Source organism: Mustela putorius, unplaced genomic scaffold (assembly GCF_011764305.1).
Source record: "Mustela putorius furo isolate JIRA1106 unplaced genomic scaffold, ASM1176430v1.1 tig00003983_pilon_pilon_pilon, whole genome shotgun sequence".
In the NCBI taxonomy this organism is placed as follows: domain Eukaryota; kingdom Metazoa; phylum Chordata; class Mammalia; order Carnivora; family Mustelidae; genus Mustela; species Mustela putorius.
In genome coordinates, this window is record NW_025422123.1 from 13043556 (window position 1) to 13070973 (window position 27418).

Genomic DNA, 27418 nt, shown 5'->3' on the forward strand with positions numbered 1-27418 from the left:
CTGTTGGTCTAGGAACCACAACTGAAGGACCACAAATCCACTTGGAACCAAGCCACTTGGGACAGTGGCTTCCAGTGCATTGCTTTTCAAATTATACCTCACTACCTCCTTTTATTTGAAGAGAGAAATAATTAGTGATAATGGCATCGAGAACAAAGTCTACTTTGCAGAACTCTGTTATCCTTATCTAATGTGCCGTAATTCCCAACTATTGCTGTTGACCTAACGATGTAATATATAAATCAATAAAAACCTCAGCATCTTGTTATATGCTGTTGTCTGTAGCCTTAGTTTTTTCTTATGTAGAATAATTATTAATACCTACTTAATAACTATTAATACCTACTATTAATACCTACCTCATTGTTACAAGGTTGTTTAATAGAATAATGTATGTAAAAATCCAACAATATACTTGACACAAAATGTTACCTAAATAATCTCACGATTTTTGGCAAAAAAAATATTTTAAAAATCATACCTTATTACTGTTTTCCTCCCATACATTTTGGCAAAAACTCACTTACTTCAGCAAAAAACTACTTACCGTGGAATTATTTTTTACAGATTTGTATGTTTTAATATCTGGAATGGTTTTCTCAAAAAGTGCTAAAAGCCACTTTTTGGATTTTGACCAGTTTCTAGGCAAGAAAAAAAACATGCATAAATTAATTTGAAAGCACATCAGGAGTAATAGGTCACAGCATTAAAAGGGGTATATCTATGGAATTATAATTACTTCTCCAAATTTCTTCTCTAAGTTTCCTAGAATTTCATGCGAGGTCTACCTTCAGACTTACTAGATCAGAAAGAAAATGGAGTGGGCAAGGCAGCCACATCTTAGTAGGGTTTTTGCAAAGAAATGTTTGAATCCCTATAGGGTTGGCATTGAATAAAAAACAAAAGCAAAAATAAACAAACAAAATCAGAGCCCATGACCTGATTATTCTACTTTTACTCTGGCTGTTAGCAGTGGCTGAAGGATGAGAAACTAGCACAAGGACCCAGTGCTGGCTTAAGCCAGGTAAAGCAAACTGGCTACAATCTTTTTCATACTTTCTGACCAGTTATCACTATAAACCAACTGCCAAGACATTTAAAAACTCATGTGTTATTTTGCATTTGAACCACTGAGCCAACTGTGAAAAATACATTTGGCCATACCTCCTTGTGCCTCAGGGAGAACAAGGTTAACCATGTCAGCCTCTAAGACTGTTCATGCCTGATGATTTAGCAGGGTTCCAAAGTATAGCAATGAATGTGATCATAAGAACAGTAAACAGGATAAAAGGCCTCAAAACAAACTCTTTGTTTCATTCTCGTATCTTCTCTCTGGCTCTCTCTCTCTCCCTGTCTCATTTTTGCTCCTCAAAATAAGGGGAAAACAAAAAAAGGAAATAATGCATCTCTCTTCTTCAGTTCCTCCATCAAGTCACCCACACACCAAAAACAAATTCGTCTGAAGAAGTAGCTCCTGTCTCTTCCTCGTAGATGCTGCTCTCTCTACTGAGAACAGGGAAATTGCTGGGAGGAGCTTGGTCAGTGAATTAATTGTAGGGAAGAGCTCCCTACCTTAGAAGACATTCTGGCATCTGGGACCCATACTCAAAACCTTCATCATAAGCTTGAAAATGCTGATAGAACTCCTTGATTTTTCTCTTGTCTGTGGGAAACAAGCCTTTTTTAAAGAATATGTTCATTGTGACTGGATAAAGAAGATGCCTACAAAGAAAAACACATAGAAAGTCAGACCCAATGACCAAAGAAGAAAAGCGAAAGAAAGGAAGAAAGGACATTATTTAATAGCTATATATTAGGGGTAGATAATAATATGCAACAGATTCTTCTGGGAAAGAATCAGTTTCAAAAGGTTTTAATATTTGTTTACTGTGGTCAAGATAACTTAGGGATAACTGAAATTGTGGTTCATTTATCTGAAGATTTTAAAAGGCTTTCTAAGCAATCATTGTTAGATCCTGATAAATGTGAGATCATATGTAAAAATAAATTGATTCAATATAATTTCAACAAGTTCTTATTAAGTAAATAATAGCAATAACTAAGATACAGTCCATGACTTTAGACAGCAGCAAAGAGAGCCAAAAAATCAGGGCAACACTAGTTACCAAATTTCCCAAGCTCTCATAGGATCCTACAGATTTAAACTACTTCCCACTGGAATATAATACCTATCACCATAAGTGAATAAAAATAATTACTGTGGCATAATAAAGAAATGAATATCAAAGATTGTTAATATGACCTAGATTAGTAACACTAAGTACTGTTTGTTTCAGTTTTATTTGCCATCTCTTCCTCACTAGAAATTTTTCAGGATCTCCTTCCCCCCAGAGTTTCAAGATATCCAAGAATTTGCTTGGTTTTGTTGTAGATACTGGGCATGCTAAAAGTTTAGTCTGTTGCTTGCCTTTTTTGTTGTTGTTTTCTTCTCTCTCTTTCTGGACCTCTAACGAAATATTAACTGTTATTCTTTTTTATGAGTCTGAACTACTGAATCCTGCCTTCAGCATCCCAGTATCCCACTGACATGGAAAGTGCTTAATAGCTAACTTCAATTGACCAAATCTCCTTTCACACATGAAGAATTTTTCTCACAGCTCCTAGGCCCAGCCCTTACCTTTGCCAGAAAGCTTCAGAACATGACTGAGGTCACTTGATTCCCTCCAGTGCCCTTCCCTGTCTCACCTGTCTCTCAGCATTCCCTCTAGGTAGGTATGTTCTACATGGCATGGAATGGTTGAGGAGAAATTACTGTAAATGTATTAAAACGATCATATTGGCTCACCTAAAAATCGGAGTGCTAATGAAAAATTGTCCATTAATTAAGATTTAAAAGATTAATAAAATCTCTTAAATTACCAGTTAGATCGACTTCAGTAATCAATCAGATAATTTTTAATGTTCAATGTGCAGGATTCCAAGTTTTTTATTCCAAGAACCCCCCAAACCAAAAAAACCAACAAGCTTGAACACTACTAATGCATGTATTTTACCTTACTAAGTTGTTCAGCTTCATTGTCCCATGAGTGCCCAAGTTCTCCAGTTGCTCATGTAATTCTTCAGTCAGTTGTCCAGTGAGTTGATACAGGTTGAAAGTCCCTAGTTTCCCTTTAATCATGATATAAAGTTTTTCATGCAGTGTTAAAAAAGTATTCTTTGGAATTGATGCTAAAAACAGAGAAAACTATTTTTAACAGAAGCAACAATTCCTTGAAGCAAACAGTCAATTTACCTCTACTATTACTTGGCCACAGGGACTGCAGCCAAAGCCTTCCTAGTACATAAAATTACCTCCTGCATGTAAAAGGAGGGGACGATTCAACCTATCCCACGAGACTGTAAGAGTCAGTGGGGGAAATTCATGTTTGGGGGTGATCTACAAATGGGTGACTAGGAGGGCCTCTGGGAAACACAAATCTGGTGATTTTTATTTGCATGTTAAAAAGCTTTCATTGGCTTTCTACATTTAACAAAGTTTACAAAAGGCCTTCTACCATCTTTCTAGTTTTCCAGTAACATTTCCAGGCCCTTCTCCCCCCCCAGGTTTGTATGCCAGGTACAGTGTGGTATTTCCATTATTTATATTTATATTTCCCAGCATTTTTATTAAATGTTCTAGCTGCGCAAAACACTCTCTCCTTGACCAGCTTCACCCCATCCCCACACACCCACAGCCACAAGCCACACATTTCTCCTGCCAACTTCTATTTCTCTTTCAAGTGTCTACACTTCCTTACCCCATGAGTAGCTTTGGCTCCACTACTTCCTTTGTATTAGTGCTCATGTTTCTTCCATGATACACAACTCCTGCTTGAGTTCGTCTAGTAAGAGTATGAGTTTTTAAACTCATTATTCTTTTATACTTTTCTTTAATCCCGTTTTATTGTCTGTAAGGTAGCTTTTTCAAAAAATAGTTCTTAGTTTTCTATTTCATCAGCCTATTATGTATTTTATTATTAATTAAAAATAATGTTTCAATTTCCTGAGCATAGATCTTCTCTGTACTAGGGGGATATACTACAGGAATAGGAAGCTGGCTCAAGAGCACATCTTAACATATTTTGTCTATTAAATAGAAATATTTAAACATCAAAGTCCCCAGAGGCAGCACATGTGAAAAAACTTGATCACATTCATGCACCCCTGATTGGTGAAAGAAAGGTGAGTAAGTTGGTATGTTTTTCTGGAGGGATATGTGAACTTACAGATTCAGAGCCTTCAAACTTCAAAATAATTATTTTCTTTGATCTGGAATTCCATAGTTTAAGTACCGAGAAGCACTCAATAGTCAAAAGAATTTAACCAACATGTTGTGATCTTCATGCGGGCAAGAAGAAACAAGCATCATGCTCTTGGTCACTGGCAGCTTCTAAAATTTGTTTTGTTTTGGGTTTTTTTTTTTTTTTTTTTTTTGGTTTGTTTAATGGCAAGAGATGCATGAGAGGCTACATGAAGATGAACCTAAGAAAGAAGCCAAAAAGGAAACCAAGAGAAAGAAGCTCATAGACAACAGAAGCAAGCACAGACATTATGGAAGCAGAGAAAAGTATGAGGCACCAAAACGAAACAGCTCCCCATTCCTGGGAGGACGAGTGGCCTCGGCACCTCATATCTGCAGCCTGGGAAGAAATAAAGTGGGTGGTCACACCAGATGCATGCTGAGAAGTACAATCCAGAAGTCTCTGAGAAGGGAGAGCAAAAGGCCACAGATTACATGAGGCCAAGCCCCACTTACCTTAATAGCCCTAGGAATGTGTCAGGAAATGCCACAGTAAAGGGTGCATTAAGCAGTAGAATTCTACTTTCAGTGAGCAGAGTAGCAACATGTGATCAAGCCAAGAGATATAGCCTGTGGAACACTGTCTACACAGCAGCAGAACAGAGTGAAGGACATCCTGGGAGCTGTAATAGGATACAGATTCCAAATATTTTCCAAAGTAAACAACAGTGGGGTACCTCATCTCTTACCCACATCTAATTAAGACATACATGAGGCTGTCAATAATTTGTTTTTCAATGATCAAACTCATCAGATATTCTTTCTACCTTCTGTCCTGATTTTAAAGTATAAAATAAGGAAGGGGCCATCAACATTCTTGATAGAGGAGTGAGGATATAATTGTTAACAAAGCTACTCTTGGACTCCAAAGTTGTATTTCAAACAAACTATCTGAAAATATTCTTTACCTGTACGATAGACGGGATTTTGCACTGCTAGCTCAAAATTTACTTCTTTGGATTTTAGAAACACATTAATTCCCTCTTCTTCAGTAACAAAGGTCATTCGGGTGCCCATAACGAAGACTGTAAATACTGGTCCATACTGAAAGATAACACAAGTACAGATATTAATAAGGATTTCTAATAAGTTACTGGGTCATGGGTTATGCAAGAACCCTAATGCTGAAGTTATAGCCAAGATAAATATTATTATGATTATATATGTAATTAATTATAAATTTCGCTAGATTAAGACAAATCTAAATTACACAAATCATAATTTATTCTATCCTAATACTTAATCTTCATTTTGATCATTGTTTGAAATTTCTTTTCTTATAGTATGACATAATAATTAGAAATAATTACTAGGGGGTGCCTGGGTGGCTCAGTGGGTTAAGCCTCTGCCTTCTGCTCAGTTCATGATCTCAGGGTCCTGGGATCAAGCCCTGCATTGGGCTCTCTGCTCAGCAGGGAGCCTCCTTCCCCCTCTGTCTCTGCCTGCCATTCTGCCTACTTGTGATCTCTGTCAAATAAATAAAATCTTTTTAAAAAACAAAAGAATTACTAGATATTATGTCATACAGTGATATTTAAACATTGTTTCCCAGGTATCAGTAGGCTTACAAGTAACCTATAGCTCAGTTTTGTCCAAGAAAAAGATTCAAAACAGCTGACTTAAATCTGTGGTCACTCAACTATGTCCTGCAATCCTGAAAAGTTTTCTGATGTGCTCACTTTCCAAAATTACTATTTCCCCTGCATACCTGCCCAACCCCTTCCACTCTGAGGTACCGTTCCTGCTTTGTAACTTACTAGAAAACTTGAGGCAATCAAGTAAGAGCACTCACAAATTTTCACCACCAAATCTTGCAAAGATACACATTTGTACCCATTCTCTATGCCTCCCCTCGGGTTAGTACGAATGGGAGGTCCTGCCCCTGTAAAATGCAAGTGCTCCCTCACTTATGTTATGGATTCTACACTCTTTCCTTCTCTTCATTCTACGTCAATGCCTCCTGTCATCCACATCTTCAGTTCTGCCCTCTATCAGATCACTAGCAGCCTACAAACCTACACTAGCCCTGAGTTTGATTTCAGGAAGTCCATGATTTTGTTGGGAGGCTTCACTACTGGGCGGAGACTGCCCTCCCAGGGCTAGCCAACAGAGGGCTAGCAGAGGGCTCAACCAGCCAGAAACATACCTTTCACATGCAAACCAACCAATCGTGAGTCTCTGCCCATCTACTTCCTTATCTAATGCTCACACACCAATATTTTCCCTGCCTGAAATCAGCCCAAGGCCAAGTAGCAGGCAACCAGAAACCACTCATATAGCCCAAAGCTGACCAGAATTATTCAAAGCAGCCAGTCCTAAATTGTTTTCCCTGCCCTGCTTTGCCTTTCCTGGGGAAGCCCCAAAAAAGGCTCAGCCACAGACTTTTCTCTGGTGTTATCTTGGGCCTCTTGATGGATACTGGTGCTTTTTCCCTGTGGACCTGCATGTCCTACAGCGGCCCCCCTTTTGGGCACCCCTCAGACCCGCGGGTATAATAAACATCTTCCTTCCAAACTCCTTCTCATTTCCTCCTGTGGCGGCACTGACTTTATAATACCACAATACGTACCACATATACATTCTTGCAGCAATCACCCATACTTTCATACCCCATTATAGTTACTATAAGTATTTCAAAATATTATGCTTGTCACTACCCCAATATTGCAATCATTTCTAGGCAACCCTGAAATGGCATGTGATCATTCCTACAACACACTGTTGGGTGCTATCAGGCAACTGTGGGCATGAAAAACATGAAGCCACCAAACAGTGAAGACTCATTTTCTCACACTGGTAATCCTGACGTCTACATAACTTTCCAGCATCCCCCTCCTTTTTTTGGAGAGTTCCGTTTATTAATTAATTTATTTGAGACAGAGAATGAGAGAGAAAGAGAGCATGAGAGAGGGGAGGGTCAGAGGGAGAAGCAGACTCCCTGCTGAGCAGGAAACCCAATGTGGGACTCTACCCTGGGACTTCTGGATCATGATATGGCTTACTGAGTCACCCAGGTGCCCTGACCAACTGAGTCACCCAGGTGCCCTGACTTTCCAGTATTCCTTATCTACAATTACTTGTTAATCAATATTTAGAAAATATGAATAATTTCCATTGTTTTATACAAATGAGAATTCTTAACTTCCCATTAGGAAAGTGGCCCACGTAACACTTACAGGTACCCGGGCCACAGTGTAGAACAGCCAAGTTCAAACACATTGAAGAATCGACCTAACTACTGCTGCATGGTATTTAAAATAGCTTACTGCAAAACTGGACTGTACAAATGATCGTGTCTGATGTTATAAATTCTGTGGCAGGGGAGGTGTTTGTGTTTCTGTCTTATTTGCTTTGCTTTTGTTCACTTCTTTGTGCAATGTCTGAATGTTATGAAGCAAAGGCCAGAGCACACAGTATGTTGTAGTCGTGGTGCCTGTGTGTTTGTTCATGTACATTTTATTCTAAGATAATGATAGAGTAACATGAAGTTATAAGAAATAATACAGAACAAACCCATGTACACATTACTCTGTTTTCCCTAGTGTTAACAAGCTGCAAAACAACTAGACCACTGACAGTGAGCAAGTTAAGGTATAGAAAATATCCATCACCATGAAGATGCCTCAAGTTACCTTTTTATAGTCAACCCATTTGCCTCTCACCCCCACCTCTTCCATTACCCTTGACAACTACTAACCCGTTCTCCAGTTCTATAATGCTGAATTTCAGGAATGGTATACAACTAGAATCAAATCGTGTACAAACAGAAGAGGAAAAGATGAATAGTTTGGAAAATGGAAACTTCGCAGGTTGGCTTTTTTTCACTTGGCATAAACCTCTGAGATCAACCCAGGTTGTGGTATGTATCAGTAATTCATTCCTTTACATTTCTGAGTAGTACTCCGCAGTATGGATGCACTACAGCTTGTTTAAACATTGTTGAAGGATCCTTGTGTTCTTTTCAGGTTGGGACCATTACAGATAAAGTTGCTACAAACACTAATGCACAGGTTTTTGTGTGAATGCATGTTTTCATTTCTTGAGATTAAATGCCCAGAAGTGAAATTGCTGGGTCAGATGGCAGCTACATATTTCCTTGTTTAAGGAACTGCCCAACTGCTTTCCAGAGTAGCTGTACTATTTCCGCCAGTGATCCCGTTTCTCTCTATCCTTACTAGCATTTGAGTGCTGTCACTTTTTTTTATTGGGCCATTCTGATAGGTATGTAGTCATATCTCATTGTGGTATTCATTTGCATATCCTCAACTGGCTCGTGATGTTGAACACTTTTCCATGTGTTTATTTGCCAGCTTTATGCTCTCTTCAGCAACTTGTTCACATCATTTGCCATTTCTTTAGTTAACTTGTTGAGGGTTTTTACATGTTGAGGGTGGAGAGTTCTTTATATATTCTAGATAGCAGTCTCTTGTTGGATATGTGGCTTGAAGATATTTTCTCTCCATCTATAGCTTGTCTTCCCAGTCTCCTAACAGGTTCTTTATTTCACAGAGCAAAAGCTTGTAATTTTCATGAGGCCCAATTTGTCAGGATTGTTTTTATGGATTTTTGGTGTCCAGTCTAAGAACTATTCTTCAGCCCCAGGTTAAGAAGATACTTTCCTTATTTTTTTTAAAAGTTTTATAGTGTTACATTTAACATAAAAGTCAATGATCTGTTTTGAGTTAATTTTTATATATGATGCAAGACTTAGGTCAAAGTTCATTTTGTTTTTGTTTTGTTTTGGCTTATTGGTGTCTAATTGGTTCACTGCCATTTGTTGAAAAGGTTATCTTTATTTCAATAAATTACTTTTGCACGTTTGTCTAAAATCAATTGGACATTTAGTGTATGTATTTCTGGGTTCTCAACTCTTTTTCATCGATCTCTGTATCTATCCCTCCACTTGCATAATCTTGATTACTGTAGCTATATAATGAGTCTTGAAATTGAGTACAATGACTCTTCCCATTTTATTCTTTTAAGACTTGTTTTAGCTATTCTAGTTCGTTTGCCTTTATACATACATTTTTGAATAATCTTGTCTATATCTACCCTTTACCAGAAGTTTGATAGAATTTGCATTAAACTTGTGTATCAATTTAGGAAGAATTGACATCTTTACTATGTTGAGTTTTCCAATCCATGAACATGGTATGTTTCTTCATTAAGTTCTTCTTTTTATCAAGGTTTTATAGTTTTCATCATGAAGTTCTATACACATTCTATTAGATTTACACCTAAATATTTCTTTCTCTTTTTGAGTGACTATAAATGATATTGTATTTTTAACTACCACTTGCATATGCTCATTGTTAGTATGCTGCAATATAATTGTGTTTTCCGTTGAGTTTATATTCTGTGACCTTGCTGAATTTACTGATTAACTTCAGATTTATTGTAGATTCCTTGAAATTTTCTAAGTAAACAATCGCATCATCTGCAAATAGAGAAAGGATTATTTGTTCCTTTCCATATGATCTTTTTTCTTGCTTAATTGCATTCACCAGAGCTTCCAGCATTATGTGGAATAAGCAGTAGACATTCTTGATTACTGATTCTTGATTACATTCTTACTTTATTTCCAATCAGAGATGAACCACTTATTCTTTCACCATTAAGATTGAGGTTAACTGTAAAATTTTTGTAGATATTCTTTAACAAGTTCAAGACGACTCTCTCTATTACCATTCTGATAATTTTTGAAAATCAAGAATGAGTGTGGGATTTTGTCAAATGCATTTCCTGTACAAATCAATATGTCCATGTGCCTTTTCTTCTCTCACCTGTTAATATGGTGGCTTGCACTAACTGATTTTCATATATTGGACAAGTCTTAAATCCTGGAAGAGACTCATGGAGTCATGGGATCTGTGATTCCTTTATATATTGCTGGATTTTATTTGCTGATACTTGGTTGAGGACTTTTGCATCTATATTCATAAAGAATACTGATCTGAAAATTTCTTATTTTGTGCTGTCTTTATCTGGTTTGGTACAAGGATGATTCTAGCTTCATAAAATAAACTGGAACATGTTCCCTTCTTTTCTATTGTCTGGAGATTATTTATACAATTGATGTTAATTCTTCTTTAAACATTTGGCAAAATTTTCCAGTGAAACAATCTGGGCCTTAAGATTTCCTTTTTGGGAGTTTTAAAATTATGAGCAATTGCTATCCCTAACAAATACAGGGCTATTCAAATTATCTATTTCATACTGAATAGTTGTAGTTTGTGTTTTGGGGAGAATTAGGTCCATTTCATCTAAATTGTCATTTTTCTACATGTGGGGTTACATATAGTGTTCTTTTATTATCCTTTATTTATTTATTTATTTATTTATTTATTTGACAGAGAGAGATCACAAGTAGGCAGAGAGGCAGGCAGAGAGAGAGAGAGGAGAAAGCAGGCTCCCCGTTAAGCAGAGAGCCCGATGTGGGACTCGATCCCAGGACCCTGAGATCATGACCTGAGCCGAAGGCAGTGGCTTAACCACTGAGCCACCCAGGCGCCCCTTATTATCCTTTTGATGTCTGCAGTGCTATGCCCTATTTTATTCCTGACATTAATAATGGGTGTCCTTTTATTTTCTTTTGCTTGTATGAGGTCTTCCAATGTTATTGATCTTTTCAAAGAATTGGCTCTTTCATTGATTTTCTCTATTTTTTCTGTTTTCACTTACATTGATTTCTGTTAATGTTTCCTTCATTTTTCTTGTTTGAGGTATGCTGTGCTCTTTTTTGGTGAGGAGGCTGACAGGGAAGCTTTGTTCATTTCACACTTATGCTCTTTTACAATGCAAATATTTAGTGACGGTAATTTCTCTGTCAGCACTGCTTTAGCTGTGTCCCCCAAATTCTGATAGGTTGGATTTTATTTTCTTTCAATTCAACATAAATTTTTATTTCCCTTGAGAGTTTCCCCTTAAATCATAGATTACTTAGAAATATGTTGTTTGCTTCCAAGTGTTTGGTGAGTTTCCTGCTACTTAGTTCTAGTTTCATTCCACTGTAGTTAGAGAATACATTGTATGATTCAAATTCTTTTAAATTTTGTGAGGGTCTATGGCCCTGAGTATGGTCTATCTTGTCATGTCTCATGGGCACTTAAAGAGAATACATACCTGCTTTGTTAGGTAGAATGTTCTATGTATATTCATTAGATCTTTTTGGTTGGTGGTCTTTTATATTCTAGCTGATTTACTGTCTGTCCTACCCATTGTTCAGATTGTTGAAACATCTAACTATAACTGTAGATTTGTCTGTGTCTTCTTTCAGTTCTAGTTTTTGCTTCACATAGTTTACAGCTCTGTAATTTGGTGCATACACATTTAGAATTGCTAACTCTTTGTAGTATATTGACCCCTTCATCATTTTATAATGTCCCCCTTTGTCTCTGGTAATTTTCTTTGCTCTGAAGGTACTTTTTCTGCTATTAACATAGCCACTCCTACTTTCTTTTGATTAATGCTTGCATGATATATCTTTTTCCATAATTTTGTTTTTCACCTGCTTATCTCATTATATTTGAAGTGAGTTTCTATTATACATCATGTAATTGCATTATTTTAAATCCATTTTTCAAATATCTATGTTTTAATAATTGTATTTATACCATTTATAGCTTAAATTATTGATATATTAGGGTTTTCTGTTGTTTTTTGTTTTTTGTTTTTTTCTGTTTATTCTCCCTGGTTTTTGTTTTGCTGTTTTATCTGCTTTCTTGTGTGTTACTTGAACATTGTTTAGAATTCCATTGATTTATCTATAGTATTCTTAAGTGGATCCTTTTGTGTAGAATTTTTTAGTGGTTTCTCCAGCTATTACTATATATATGTAACTTATCATAATTAATCAATTTTAATTAATCAATAACCACTTTTTGAAGTTTTTTTAATTCCATCATGGTTACCACAGTGCTATATTAGTTTCTGGTGTACAATGTAATGATTCAACAATTCTATACATTACTCAGTAATCATGACTCTTTAATCCACTTATTTCATCCATTCCCACATTCGCCCCCCTCTGGTAACTATCAGTTTGTCCTCAATAGTTAAGAGTCTGTTTCTCAGTTTGTTTCTCTCTCTTTCCTTTATTTCCCCCTTTGTTTATTTTGTTTCTTAAATTCCACATATGAATGAAATTATATGGCATTTATCTTTCTCTGACTGACTTATTTTGCCTAGGATTATACTCTTTAGCTCCATTCATGTTGTGGTGGATGGCAAGATTTCATTCTTTTTTTATGGCTGAATAATATCTATATCTATACCTATCTATCTATATCTATCTATCTATCTATATGATTAGGCTTTAGGTTGGGCTATAGAAATACACACACATACACAAACACACACACATACACACACCATATCTTCTTTACCCATTCATCTGTGAATGGACACTTGGGAGGCTCCATATCTTGGCTATTGTAAAGAATACTGCAATAAACACTGTGCTGCATGCATCCCTTTGAATTAGTTTTTTTATTTTGGGGGTAAATAGCCCATAGTGCAATCATGGGATAATAAGGTAGTTCTATTTTTAACTTTTTGAGGAACCCCCATACTGTCTTCCACAATGGCTGTATAGTGTGGCTATTTTATCATTTCAAGTGAATCTCTCTTTATATCTTTTTATCCTCTCCCATTTGTAATGTAATACACACATCTAGAACAATATCAAGCAGTGTAATAATTTTTGCCTCAGCCATGAAACAATTTAGAAACCATGGGAAGAAAAATCTATTGCAGTTAATATCTTCTGTTTACTGTGTTCTTACTTCCTTCTTGATGTCCACATTCCTTCTTTCATTGGTCCCTTTCTGTTTAGAGAACTACTTCTGGTCATTTGTTTAGGATAGTAGGTATTCCGGCAGAAAATTCTCTTAGTTCTCCTTCAACTGAGAATGTCTTGACTCCTCCTTAATTCCCAAGGGATATTTTTGCTGGAGATAGGATTCTAGGTTGACAGTTCTTTTCTTTAAGCACTTGAAAATTGGTATGCCATTTCTTCTAGTCTCCATGGTTTCTGATGAAGAATCCACTAACACTTCAGTTTCTTTCTCCACTATGATAAGGTTCTATTTGTCTTTTGCTGCTTTTAAAATTATATTTGTCTTTAGTTTTTAGAAGCTTGTCTATCATTTGTCTTGCTGAGGACTTCCTTAGGTTTATCCTCTTTGAGATTAGCTTAGCTTTTCAAATATGTAGGTTCATGTCTGTTGCCACTTTGGGGAAATTTTCAGCCCTACTTCTACAAATACTTTTTCAGACTCACCCTCTTTCTTGGACTCTGATTATATAAGTGCTATGTCTTTTACAGTCCCTGAAGTTCTGCTCATTTTTCAGTCTATCTTCTCCAATTTTTATTGACCTATGTTGAAGTTCACTGATTCTTTTCATTCTTCTCCATTGTGCTGTTGTGTGCCTCTACTAAGGTTTTCTTTCTTTTTCTTACTTTCTTTCTTTTTGTATGTGTGTGTGAGTTATTGTATTTTTCAGTTCTAAAACTTCCATATGTTTCTTCCTTATATGTACTATTTCTTTACGGACTTTCCATTTCTTTCCTGAGACTTTCTATTTTTTCATTTGTTTAAGGCATGAGTATAATTGCTTGTTGAAGCATTTTTATTTTGGCTACCATAAGATCCTTGTAAGATAATTCTAATATCTGTGTCATTTGTTGATTGTTTCTTCTTATTCAAGTTGAAATCTTCCTGGTTCCTGGTATCAGGAGTGATTTTCTACTAAAATCTGGATGTCTTGTATATTATCTTATGACACTGCATTTTATTTAACTCATCCTTTTTCCAGGCTTCCTTTGTCACTATTCTGATGTGAGAAAGGGAATGCCACCACATCATTGCCAGGTAAGGGAATGGAAATTGAGGTTAATTACTCAGCATGGGGAGAGGACTCCTTGTTACTGCTGGTTGAGGGTGAAAGCAAGTCTCCTTACTAAGTTCTTACTGTATCATTCTGCCTGGGAGAAGAAGGAAATGCCTCATTATTGCTCCCACATGACCTTCACTGGCCTGGAAGTGAAAAGGTGTTATAGGAGTAGCCTCTTTCTGCTAAGTGGTAGTGAAATTCCTGACCCATCTTCTAAGGCTCATGGGGCACCACTCCAATGAGTAGGAGGGGACTCGTTGTTATTGCTTAATGGTGGTATAGTCTATGCTCCTGGTGTGATCTCCATTAACCCTGCAGTGGGGATGGCCTCATTACTGCTAAAGAGTACGGGAAGTCACAACCCTTCTCTAGGCCTATTTTACACCAACCCTACTAGGAGGGGAAGGTTTACTTCATTACAGCCTGGCCAGGATTTAGACTCTTCACTTGGCACTTGCTGACTGAAGTGATGCCATAATTTTTTCCTATGATGTTTGCCTGGAGCAGTTATAGTCTAAAGGTTTTCTGTCTTGCTAGGTTGCTCCTTTCCTGGCCCTTTACCTAGATAGAGTAAGCTTGTCTTGAGGATTATTTTTTTTATCTGTGCTCAGGGGCATCTCCAGGTTTTTCTGGTTTTTCTAGAGCTCAATCTAGGTATGTGAAGCAGAAAAAAATCAAGAAAACTCAGCCACATATTGTTCATCAGATCCTGTGGTCCTTAGCCTGTCTGCTTTTCTCTCTCCACCTTTTAGAATCTTATGTTTGTTTTATATATAGTGTTCAATTATGATTTAGCTACACTTAGTGGAAGGAATAGGGGGAAGTAAAACTACCCCATCTTTTCAGAAGCAAATATTCCTAATTCTTTTTTTTTTTTTTTTAATTCACAGAATACCTCTGAAAGTTATACAGGAGAATGGAAATATTCTTGATGGAGGAGAAGATAGGCAGTCAGAGGACAGAAAAGAGAGGAAGACCTTTCACTGTATATATGTTCATGACTTTAGAATATGGACTCATCTGAAAAAACAAAACAAAACCCATTTTTTAAAGAAGAATGACTTCCAATTTTGGTAGTGATAATATGGCAACTTCTTTCTGAATTGTTCCGCTTCTTTTCTGGAAATCATGCAAAGCCACAAGGAGAATGAAACACATGTACACTATAAACATATTGAGCTAGATAAGAAGAAGAAAATCTACTAACTACAACAGTGTGCCCTGACACCTGACACCAACAGAACTCTCATTTCTGCTCTTAAAAGCTTTCATGGCATGGCGGGAAAGAAAAAGGGCATGCACAGGGGGCTCAACAATGGAAAATCTTGGAAATATACACTCTGAGATATGAGAAGGAAATGTACAGAGTTGGAACCTCTATGAGATGGGCTAAGATAACCAGGCCATGAATATTGAGGTGGGGGCGGGTAGCAAAAGAGAACACAGAAAGTGGGCTCCAGGAAGCACTATCTTCTAAAAGTAAAAAGTACACTTGGGAAAGTAGGCTGCCTCTTTTACTAGCAGCAGCTATTGAAGAAAGGTAGTGAGAGCTCATATCTGTAAAATTACATCCTAAAAGCAGAGGAGCTATGGGTGCATAGAGACACTCTATTTTCACTGTAGCAAGGGAGAGAGAAGACTTAAGTCAAAAAACCTAGAAGGCAACTGCCTCCAAGCAAAACCTCCTGCTGACAGTTGGTCCGAGACAACTCAACTCCTTAAAATATAGTTAAACAAGAAAGGAAAAATTCAGCATTATAAGAAAAATTCTATAAAAAAAAAAAAAGGAGACGAGAACTTCCTTATAAATGAAGTAACTCACCGAAAACTTTCTGCATTGGGTACATAAAACCTGTACTGCAAAAAGATTTCCATGGATAAAAGAAGAAAAAAACTCTTGTAATGCAAAATTATTTTCAGAATTTAAAAAATTAATGTAATAATTGCAACTACAAAGGAAATAGGCAAAAAAAAAAAAAAAAACCACCAAAAAACCCATAAAACAAAAACTGTGGAAGAAGTCGCTAGACAATAGAGGGAAATTAGGAGATAAAGGAATGTAGCAAAGGAAGAAACAATAAAGATATTACTGAATAAAAGATAACAATGACTGGGGTGTCTGGGTAGCTCAGTCAGTTAAGCGCCCAACTGGGTTTCAGCTCAGGTCATGATCTCAAGGTCCTGGGATGGAGCCCTGCATCTGTTTGGGCTCCGTGCTCAGGGGTGAGTCTGACTCTCTCTCTTTCCCTCTCACTCTGCTCCACCCGACTCATGTGTGCTTTCTCTCTCTCAAGTCAATGAATACATAAAATCATAAAAAAAAAAAAAAGAGGGAGAGATGGCAATGACAAGAAGCACAAGGGGGATTATAACCCACAGGAAATAAAGACTCTAAGGAAGAGAGAGTATAGAAATGTGAAAAAAAAAAACTACATTAAATAGAAATAAAATATGTGAAAAGAATTTCAGGGGAAATGACAGCTATAGAAGATAAGTAAAAGAGGTTGAAACTATGCATCACTGGATGTCTTTTGCAAACTCTAAATTTATTTATCCAGCTGCTTAACTCAGTATTCCCACTTGGATATCAACATCCCAAACTCCAACATATCTCAGCATATCTTTTTTTTTTTTTTCATTTTAAAATTTTTAATTGTTTTGTTTTGTTTATTTTATTTTATTTTTTATCAAACTCCAACATAGCTAAAGCTGAGCTCCTGATAACTTCTTCCCTTCCAGTAAATTCTTGTATTTGTGGCTGTTTCACTTGACAGCAACTCCCATTTTCTAGCTACTCAAGCGAAATTTCTTGGAGTCATCTTAGGCCCTTTTCATTCTTTTACACACCACATGCAGTTTGCCAGTAAATCCTGCTGCTTCCACCTTCAAAATATAACCAGCCACTTCTCAAATTTCCACTGCAATCACCATGGTTGAAACCACAATGGTCAATGGTTTCAAGTTTGAAATATTGTAAAAACCTTCAACTTATCTTCTTTCTTTAATTTTTGCATTCCTTTTTTTTTTTTTAACAGAGCAGCCAATGTGAACCTTTAAGATTTAAATCAGAGCCCATCACACCTCAGCTCAACACATTCAAAAGGCTTCCTATTTCACTCTAAACTATAAATGCATTTATACTTTGAATCTGATAATTCATTCTATGGATACATTTTCACACACAGAAATAACACTTGTTCCTACAATATTTATAACAGCAAAAATATGGGAAACAAACAATGTCAATCATTAAGTCACTGTTTAGTTAAGCTAGGATTCAGGGAACATTTTGTAGCCTTTTAAAACAAATACAGATGCTTCTGTTTCTGTGCAACAAGGTAGAATCAGGTGAGATGAGGATTTCACTGGCAGCTAGGAAACGATGGATGTGAACAGAGAATAAGTCCCTATTTATTTCTCTGATGGCATCTGTGATTTCTGTGTATGGATTGAAGGTCCGGACTGAAATAGGCACCTTTCAAAAATCTGCAGCTAATATCGGGCTCAGTGGTGAAATACTGAACAATTTCCGCTAATAGTAGGGAAAAGACAAGCTTGTCTACTCTTACCACTTCTATTTAACAATATCCTAGAAATCCTACTGATTATAATAGAGGGAAAAGAAATAAACATCAAGATCAGAAAAAAAGAAGTAAATTTATCTGTTTACAAGACATATTGTTTATGTATAAAAATCCTAAAACATCTCTGAAGTAATTACTAGAAGCAATCAACTGAATTTAGCAAAGTCACAAGGTATAAAATTAATATAAGGAAAACAGATTGCATTTTTTTATGTTTCAACAGGATACGAGTGGGAAACAAAAAAAAAAAAAGCAATTTTATCTACAACAGCCTCAAAATATAAAATAATTAACAACCATAGTCATGACCACATCACCAAAACCACAGAACATTTCTGAAAGAAATTACATAGCTAAATAAATAGAGAGATACACAGCAGTCATAGATTTGAAGATTTACTATTGTTAAGAAGTCAATTCTCCCCCAATTTTTTGATCGAGTTAACAAACTTCCAACCATAATTCTAACAGTCTTTATGATAGATATTGACAAGCCAGTTCTAAAATTACAGTAAAATGCAAACAATCTTGAATGGCAAGTCAATTACAGACAAATACAGAGAACTTTCACTGCCTGATTTAAAGACTTACTATAAAACTAGAGTATATAAGGCAGTGTAGTATTAACAAAGGAGTGGGCATTTAAATCAATGGACTAGGATAGAAAGGCTAGAAATAGATCTACACAAAAATGGTCAATTAATTTTTGAAAAGCTACAAAGGTGATCAATGAAGAAAGGACAGTCCTTCAGGATATGAAATTGGAACAACTGGACATCCAGATGGAAGAAATTAACCTCACCCCTTACTTGGTTTTTTTTTTTTTTTTTTAAGATTTTATTTATTTATTTGACAGAGATCACAAGTAGGCAGAGAGGCAGGCAGAGAGAGAGAGGGAGAAGCAGGCTCATCGCTGAGCAGAGAGAACGGATTTGGGGCTCCATCCCAGGACCCTGGGATCATGACCTGAGCCAAAGGCAGAGGCTTTAACCCACTGAGCCACCCAGGCGCCCCATCACCCCTTACAAAAAGAATTTAACTCAAAAATGGATCTCAGACCTGAATGTAAAGTGGGAAATTACAAACCTTTTAGAAGAAAACAGAATAATCTTTTTGACCTTGCTTGACCTTCTGAAACAACTAGGTAATCCCCTACACTCAAAGGACAAGAAAAGGTGTATATTGTTACATTCTTTTGCAAGAGTAACACAATAATATGAACAATTTAAGTGTTCATGTCATTGGACTAGGCAATTCCACTTTTAGGAATTTATTCTGAGGAAACAATTGGATAGGTGCCAAAAACACAACCACACAACACACATGGGAATATACATTGAAGAATTCATTGAAATAAAGGGGAAAAGTTGGCAGTAATTTACATAGTATTTTTGAAAGATGAACTATATCTGAAAGCTGTTTTAAGGACAAAAACATCCACTACAATATTACTAATCTCCTTAGTATGCAGTGAACATGGATCTCATCATCATCAAATAATACCAGCCGAAAATACAGTGCGGGTTAAATCTGCAAAGACCAAGTTTGCAAGTAATTTTTACAGCAGCCTGGCGTTAACTTCAGTTCGGGTACTAATTTATTTCCCGTTTTCATAAATTTAAATTAACCGTATTTCACTTATTTCCGAATTATTCCAAGTGTTTAGTTAGTGTGGGTACCCTTAGAACTTTTAAACTATGATGAAGTAACTAACATTTATAAATTAATATCGACGTGCAAAAAGGCAGCTACAAGCTGATAAGAATCTATTCATAACCAATAAAAATCTATTTCTTTCGAAAAAACTTGCATAAGGTTTAGCTGTTGATAGCTGAGGAATGATCGTCTGTGGACAGCAGGTATGTTCCCTGTGTTTTTTGTTGCATTTGAGAGCCAATAAAAGAAAATAAAAAGGACAACATTACCTACTCCGGAAATCCACCTGCTAAGGCCACATACCTTGATTCTTGCTTTCTCTATAAATTCTAGAGGGTCCTTCCCAAATTCAAATCCAGCTCCAATCCAAGGAATCCATCCCCTTATGCACGGGGGTCCACGAAAATTCTTCCGCTGAAGGAATAATAAAAGAGCAATGCAACCCAGGATTATAATCACTGTTGGGGAAATTAGTTCCATGTTTTTGTCTAGCACCTTCCACAATCAAAGAAGGGAAAAGTCCTGCCGCCGTGGCACTTGCTCATTCCCTGTTGGGAGGGGACACCTACCGGACCTCCCAACTTGTCTGCTACAACTTCCGCAGTTTGTTTGCCTTCCTAAGCGTAGCCTCCTTTCCCCGCCCCAATTTTTAGATGACTTCTGCATCATCGCCCCCTCCTCCCACCTCCACTGGTCTTTCCAGGCCCCGCCACGCTGGACCGAACGCAGGGGCTGGACCAAACTAGTGCGGGTGCGGAGGGGTGGAAGGCGGGAGAGAACTTGCTCTGTTGCCATGACGACCGGGGGCCGGCGGCGCCGAGGGAGCCTCGCAGCCAATCAGAGAATGGCGCCCAAGAGGCGCACAGGCCGGCGGACTACATTTCCCAGAAGCCTCGTGGGCTTCGCGTTGTTGTTCTGCTCTCAGTCCGGTGGAGCGCTCCCGCCGGGGCTGCGAGGAAGGCTGTAGGTTTGTGAGGCCGCCTGGCTGAGCCGAGCGAGGGAAATGGTCCCCGCTCCGCCACTCGCCGGTTGAGGACGGGCCGCCCTGGCAGAGTGGCAGGCCAGCCGCGGCGCTGGGCGCCGGCCAGAAGGGGTGTACTGTCGTCCCGTCTTGCTGCTGAATGTCGCTTCCAGAGGATGAGGAGAGGCTTTTGCCGCTTGCCCAGAGATGGCCCCGAGCGAGCAAGTTCCTCCTGTCGGGCTGCGCGGCTACCGTGGCCGAGCTAGGTACCCGGCCGCCCCCGCCCGGGCCTCCCCCGCGACTCGTCGAGGTGCCGCGCTGGGGGTGGGGGTGAGGGCACCGGCGAGAGGTTTCGGCCCCCCGGGGGGTGCGGCCCTCTGGGTTGCGCCCTCTGCTTGCACACCTGCTTGGCCCTTGTGGCAGGGCGGGGTCAAGGCCGGCTTTGCGAGGAGGCGGCCCTGGAGGTCACTAAGGTCTTTTCCTTCCAATTTCGTCTCCCTCAGAGGTGTTGCTGTTGTGTCTGAATGTCTACGCTTGGAAGCTTCAAGAACTGTCATTCCTCTCTAGGAATCGTTTTCCCATCCGTGAGGATGGCCTTTTAAAAACATGATCCACTCTTCATCCCTATTGAGATAATCTCTCTGATTTCTGTTCTTACATAGCCTCACCACAGCCTTATCTTTTGTAGACTTTTGTATCTTTTGTAGACAGGTTACTAAAGTAACCTGTCACTTACATGGAGCATCTTCTCAACATCTGCCAGTTTTCCTCCTTGAGCTTAACTCATCTGTACGGTGTCTGCGTCTCGGAGTCTGAGAAGTAGATAATATATAAATGCTAAATCCCAGGCGGGGCGCCCATTAATTGCAACATTGTTATAATTACCACAATATTAGACTGTGGTGAAGGTGCTTCAAAGACTCAGCCTTGACCTTTCTTACAGGCGCGTGGGGAGACATGCTGAGACAGGCAGTTACCTTGTGCTACTTACTATAATGAAAGTATTAAATATCATAAGAACATAGAGGACAGGGCAGTTACCTATGCATAAGCAAGTCAGAGAAAACTAGAGGCCACCTAGGGAGAATTTTGGTGCCCTTGAATGAGCGGGTGGTGTTCCTTCCAATGATTTTTTGAGCAGAGTGCCTGTGTGTTCCCTGTGAAGCCTTCACCGTGCATTTTAAGATTACCCTTTCATTTTCTTGTCTGCTGAAAAACAAAACTAGCAACAGCTTTGGTGTGTATATCATCAGGAAATGTTACTTTGTTCTCATCTAAAATGAATTTGTTTTGTATTTCCAGTGCAGCCAGCACAGGACCCTTTGTTTTGCTCTTTGTGCTCCTATGATCTTGCCCTTTGGACCCACTATTTTTTCTCTTTCTCTTCTCTTAAAGCTGATGGGAAAATTTTTGTTATTCACTGTTTTTATTGAAATACAATTCTTCCACTTTTAAAAAAAATTTAAAATCAGATTGCTGAATTGGATATTTCTAACTTTTTTTAAACCTAATTGTTTCCCCCTGTGACCAATGGCAAAGAAATATTTCTTTTGTTAAAGGTTTGTGGAGAATGGTGTGGGGGCTGGGGATGGGAAACTAGGAAATCAAAATATGGGTTGGTTTTGAGTACAAAACACTTTAGGATCAGAACCTGAAGCATTATTTAAGTAACCAGTAAGTAAACTAGAATTATTTTGAGAGGCATAACCTATGTTAATATAGAGGAATCATAGGAATCATAGGTCTTTTCAAGGTTATTGTGTTAATAAAGCATTGTTAAAATTCTCTACATGCAAACTACTTCTGTTTTAGGGGAACTATCAGCAAGATATTTTTTCCAAAGACCAGTGGTAAGATTTAATATTCTCCTCTTCCTACTCTGTTTTCTCTTGGAAAAAGCGTAACTATGATTTTATATCAGGCGGTGGTCATTGAAAAGACTCATGTAATGTCATTAACGTTCATGAACTTACCTGAATCTGGTTACTTCAATTATTTGGGACTTTATGAGTATAAAGTTAGGAGCCTGATCTTCCTAATGTGGGCCAGTTAGCTTCACTGTTTCAAGGAAAAATGTATTCTTGAATTCAATACCTTGAATTCAAAATATAACCATTAGAAAAACTTTTCAAGTATAATTGGTACTCACGAGGAGGCCACATGTAAAACTTTGTACTGGAAAAAAAACTCAATCTGTGCCTTTATTGGAAAGTTTATTGAGCATGCTGCCCTTATATGAACTCCATATTACATCTTCTATATCTCAAACTTCATATCAGTGAATATCACCCATGAAATTACATAATGCATCTATACCTGCTTATATTTTGAACCTATCAGAAGTAGTACAGTATTCTAAAAGTCACATTGGGTCTTAATCATGGTTGCAGTCAAAGTAGCGTCAGAGAATATGGATATCTGAAATTATTCCCATTGAAAAACACAAATTAAGGACTAAACTAGATTTTAGGCTGAAATTTCTGAGTAAAAAGAACCCAAATCTTGTCACTTTTTTCCCCCTGATGATCTGGGGGTGAGGGTGCTCTGGGACAATGATTCTTAAATTTGGGCGTGTGTAAGAATCAAATGATTTCTAAACCCCCATCAACCTGCTCAGAATCCATAGGTATGGGACTAAGAAATAATTTTTAATAATTTCTTTAGCTGATTCTGATGTACTCTAAAATTTGAGAGCCCCGTGGTTCTCAAGAACCTTGTGGAGATTAAAATATTAGTCCCATGACTTTAGAATTTTAGAATTTTTGTTTGTTTCTCTGAATGTTATGGGTTTCCCCCTCATTTTGTTTTTTTATTAGCAACCTTTCCCCTTGATCTCACAAAAACTCGGCTCCAAATGCAAGGAGAAGCTGCCCTTGCTCGGTTGGGAGACAGTGCAAGAGAATCTGCTCCCTATAGAGGCATGGTACGCACAGCCCTAGGGATTGTTCAAGAAGAAGGCTTTCTAAAGCTTTGGCAAGGAGTGACACCTGCCATTTACAGACACATAGGTATTTATCTTGATTCCAGCTGGTAAGTTTGTTATGAGTTCTGTGTGCATCTGCTTTTGTGTTTAGCTGTGCTCAAAATCTAGTGGTTTGTTTTTTGTTTTTTGTTATTTTTTCTGCTAATGTAATAAATGAATATATATTCTCTTGGGAAGAAAATTGACCACCAATTGTTATTAAGGAATGATTGCCTTAAATTTTTAGAAATGCATATACAAGTATTTAGGGGTGAACTGTCATGATGTCTATAATGTACTTCAAAATAAGTAAGCAGAAAAATGAATCAAATATGGCAAGAATGTTAGCATTCTCAAGGATACAGAGGGAATTATTTTCTCTACTTCTCTGTGTGTTTGAAGAATTTTAAGAAAAAAACTAGTGATATTTTTTCTCCACTTTAGAAACTTTAAAACACAAAATGTAAGCTTTTCATGTTCTTTGAAAATGAAATATATTTGACTAAAGTGCCAAATCTCACTAGCCTCTGTCCCATATACTATAGAGGAGGCAACTCTGAAAGAGAACAGGGATGACTGATCCAATTCTGGCAATTGAGTGATTCAAATGCTGCTTATTTTCACCTCTGTTTCCAAGGCTACCTCCCTACCTGTGTGGGCCTTTAGTCAGTCTTCAAGGGAAATAGTTGTCACTGCTACAGCCAGTGAGAATACTTTTCAGATTTGCTTCTCAAGTGGCACTCGCACAGATAATCGTTGTTGGGTTTTCTGCTTGTGGATAGGAGAACATAAACTTGGCTTCAAAGGAGGTAGGACAGGTGTGTCATTCTTCTCTACGTTCATAATATTTCCACAAATATGTAGGGACCCTTGACCAGAAAAGCGTCCAGTACTAATACTTACCAGTTAATGATTTTTAAAGCTTCAGTTCTTCAGGTGAGTAAGCTAGAGTATTTTCATTAAGAGCTTTCCAGAAGTGTGTATAGAAACTGTTGTTGTTTTGGTGCTTTGTATATTTGTGAATATTTTAAAATATTTTATTAGACTTCCTAAAATATCAAGAAACATGCTATGAATACCATGTACTGATTTTAATGATTTTTATTTTCCAGTCTTTTTTTAAAAAAATTTTTCTCCTTTGCTTTCCATTATTGTTTTGAGTTTTACTTCTTTTCATTTATATTTAGTTGAGCATTATAAATGGCTTTACAGTTAAGATTCATTTTGTAAGTTGACAGCTGACTGAAAAAGTTACCTCAATATAATCAACTACCCAGTGAAGTTATGCATGTTTATTAAATGAAAAATGCCTGCTGTGTACCAGGCTCTGTATTAGTGTACATAGAATAATGAAATCACACAAAGCCTGCCCTGAAAATCTCATGGTCTGATGGAAAGATGAGCAACAAAATCAAGTTAATCTCCAATTAATGTCATATTGGATATATGCATGGTTTTCTGGAGGAGGAGAGGAGAAGCATGGCAGGTTCAGTGGCAGTCTAGAATACTGGAGGTCGGAGAGCATGTTTTAGAAAACATGTTCTTTGAATTGAGTCCTAGAGGACTAGGAGGAGTTACCCAAGCAGAGAAGGGAGAATCCATTCAAGAAAGATAAGACAGCATATGAGAAGGCCTGAGGGGTAAGAAGGCATGCCGCCTTTAGAGAAACATCAAGAAAAGCCAACATGTTGTTCTCTCGCATGAGAGAACAACACAGCTAGAGAGATGAACTGGTCCAGGTCAGAATGCCCTCTTGTTTTATTAAATGTCTAGCTGAATTCACCTTTTAAATGATCCATTCTACACAGTGTACTCCGGAGGCCGCATGGTCACTTATGAACATCTTCGAGAAGTTGTATTTGGCAAAAGTGAAGATAAGCATTATCCCCTTTGGTAAGTTTTGTTTTGAAAATAATATATACTATTGATCCTAAAGGCTTTAATGTGTATCCATTAGATTTGTATAAAATTGTGTATTTGTACCAAAATTGCCTCAAGTTATAGGCTTAAAATAATTAATAATTACAATGTAAATCCAAATCAGTGAGCATTTACTGCACATTATATACAAACATACATATGTGTATGTATATGAAATTTTGCATATATATTAATATTTTAATATTAAAAGAATTTCTTTTTAAAAAAGATTTTATTTACTTATTTGTCAGAGAACAAGCAAGCAAGCACACATGTCAGGGGGTGGCAGGCAGAGGGAGAAGCAGGCAGCAGTAATGAGATTCTCAAAGAGAAAAAACAGTGCTGTGTTCATCATTATGAGGACCACGGGCTCCTAGGCTGTTGATGTTGGTGGAGATTGATACAAGTTCTATGGAAAACAATTTGCAGGGCCTATCAAATGTCATGTAAATGTTTAGATTTCTTAGTTAAAAGTTAAGCTGTCTAAATAAATTGTAATATGTCCATAAAATGGAATTCTATAAAACTGTTTTTTTTAATTTTTTTAAAATGAGGCAGTTCTGAATGAACTGGTAACTTTTGAGATACATTATTAGGAAAAATATATCTTAAAGGACATTATTAAAGAAAAATTAAGGTGTATGCAACTTAGCATTCTACATTTGTGCTTTTTGTTTTTTTAAGATTTTATTTATTTATTTGAGAGAGAGAGAGAAGAGAGTGCAAGTGGGGTAAGAGGAAGGCAGAGGGAGAGGGAGAGAATCTCATTCTGACCCCAAGCCAAGCATGGAGCCCGACATAGGACTTGATCCAGGACTCTGAGATCATGACCCGAGTAGAAGCCAAGAGCTGGTGGCTCAGTCTATAAACTGAAAATTAGTCAGTTGAGTCACCCTGGTGTCCCTACATTTGTGCTTTTAGAAGGGAGTATTTATACGTATATGTTTGTGTGTACACAAACGATCACTTGTACTTTGTGCTTAAGACTGTGTGGTTGGTACTCAAATTTCCTGCTGTTACATCTTGGCCATACCACTCACTGGTTGTGTGATTTGAACTGTTGTTCAACTGCTTTTATGCCTCAGTTTCCTTATCTGTAAAGAGGATTTAACAGTAGTACTAATGTCATAGGGTTGATATGAAAATTAGATGATGTTTTTAAAAACAGGGCCTGACATAATAAGCACTCAGTGAATGCATTATTATTATGTGTGGGAAATCATAAGAAACTAGTCATTGTGATTGCTTCAGAGGAAGGGAACTGATAATAGGGAACCTTGTTACTCTATACCCATTTGTATCTCTTCAAATACTGTTTTAGAGTAAAAGGAAAGAAATTATCCCTTTTCTTCTAAGAAAAGGTAAAAGATGATCAGAGCCTGGTCCGAGACACAGGTAGCTGGCATGGAGAGGAGGGGATGGATTCGAAGTGTGTTCAAGTATAGTAGTCTAGACTTGATCACTGTTGGCTTTGGGAGGTAAGGAGAAGGAAGAGCCAAGGGGCAGAGAGAGTTTCTTCAATGAGAAGAAAGTTCTCAACCCCCCTTTACTATGTAAAACTAAAATAATAGTTTACAAAATCTGACTGACCAGCTTTTGTCTGTTAGACTGATTACATCTATGCTCTTTTCAGTCCCCTGTGGTCAAAATTAAACTACAATTAAATGGTCAGTTCAGATATTTATAACTTTGAAGCAACTGCCCTTCCTTTGACTTTCAGGCCATAGAAGGCCCGTGAAACCAGATTTGAATTTCAACTCCTTTAACCCTCCCTTCAGTAAACAGACAAACCATCTACTTTTCTCTGTGATTTGTATGTCCATTCTTTTCTTCACTTTGTCTTAAATCCCTAGGCAGGGGCTGGATCAGCTTGGTACTGTTCACTACAAAATTTGGAAAATTAACAGAAACTATTAAAAAATGTATCTCCTTTTGCAATTAGGAAATCAGTAATTGGAGGTATGATGGCTGGAGTTGTTGGCCAATTTTTAGCCAATCCAACTGATCTAGTGAAGGTTCAGATGCAAATGGAAGGAAAAAGGAAACTTGAAGGAAAACCTTTGCGGTAGGTTCTCCAATTAACTGATTCTGTTCCTTTCCCATGTCTCAGTTTGAACATGTACCTACTGATATATGCATTT

The 27418-nt window shown here is 37.5% G+C and overlaps 2 protein-coding genes across 13 annotated transcripts in view; one reads left to right on the forward strand and one right to left on the reverse strand.

The window, feature by feature from the left end:
• Nucleotides 1-20203, reverse strand: part of LOC101676932 (24-hydroxycholesterol 7-alpha-hydroxylase) — a 90960-nt gene extending 70757 nt beyond the window's left edge. For 2 of the 5 annotated variants that reach the window (XM_045071028.1, XM_004739762.3), the window contains exons 1-5: nt 19738-20113; nt 5209-5344; nt 3015-3189; nt 1573-1722; nt 548-641 (exon numbers count right to left, since the gene is read on the reverse strand). In XM_045071028.1, the coding sequence (XP_044926963.1) occupies nt 548-641; nt 1573-1722; nt 3015-3189; nt 5209-5344; nt 19738-19914 (732 nt within the window). In that variant the 5' untranslated portion in view covers nt 19915-20113. The other 3 variants (XM_013061695.2, XM_004739764.3, XM_045071030.1) reach the window with 3 other exon arrangements.
• Nucleotides 20204-20321: 118 nt separating this feature from the next.
• The window catches only part of SLC25A27 (solute carrier family 25 member 27), a 32838-nt gene continuing 25741 nt past the window's right edge, over nt 20322-27418 (forward strand). For 3 of the 8 annotated variants that reach the window (XM_013061674.2, XM_004739758.3, XM_004739761.3), the window contains exons 1-4: nt 20324-20661; nt 23212-23403; nt 25166-25250; nt 27220-27342. In XM_013061674.2, the coding sequence (XP_012917128.1) occupies nt 20556-20661; nt 23212-23403; nt 25166-25250; nt 27220-27342 (506 nt within the window). In that variant the 5' untranslated portion in view covers nt 20324-20555. Of the gene's footprint in view, nt 20662-22207; nt 22246-23211; nt 23404-25165; nt 25251-27219; nt 27343-27418 lie in introns of all 8 variants that reach the window. The other 5 variants (XM_045071031.1, XM_004739759.3, XM_013061666.2 and 2 more) reach the window with 4 other exon arrangements.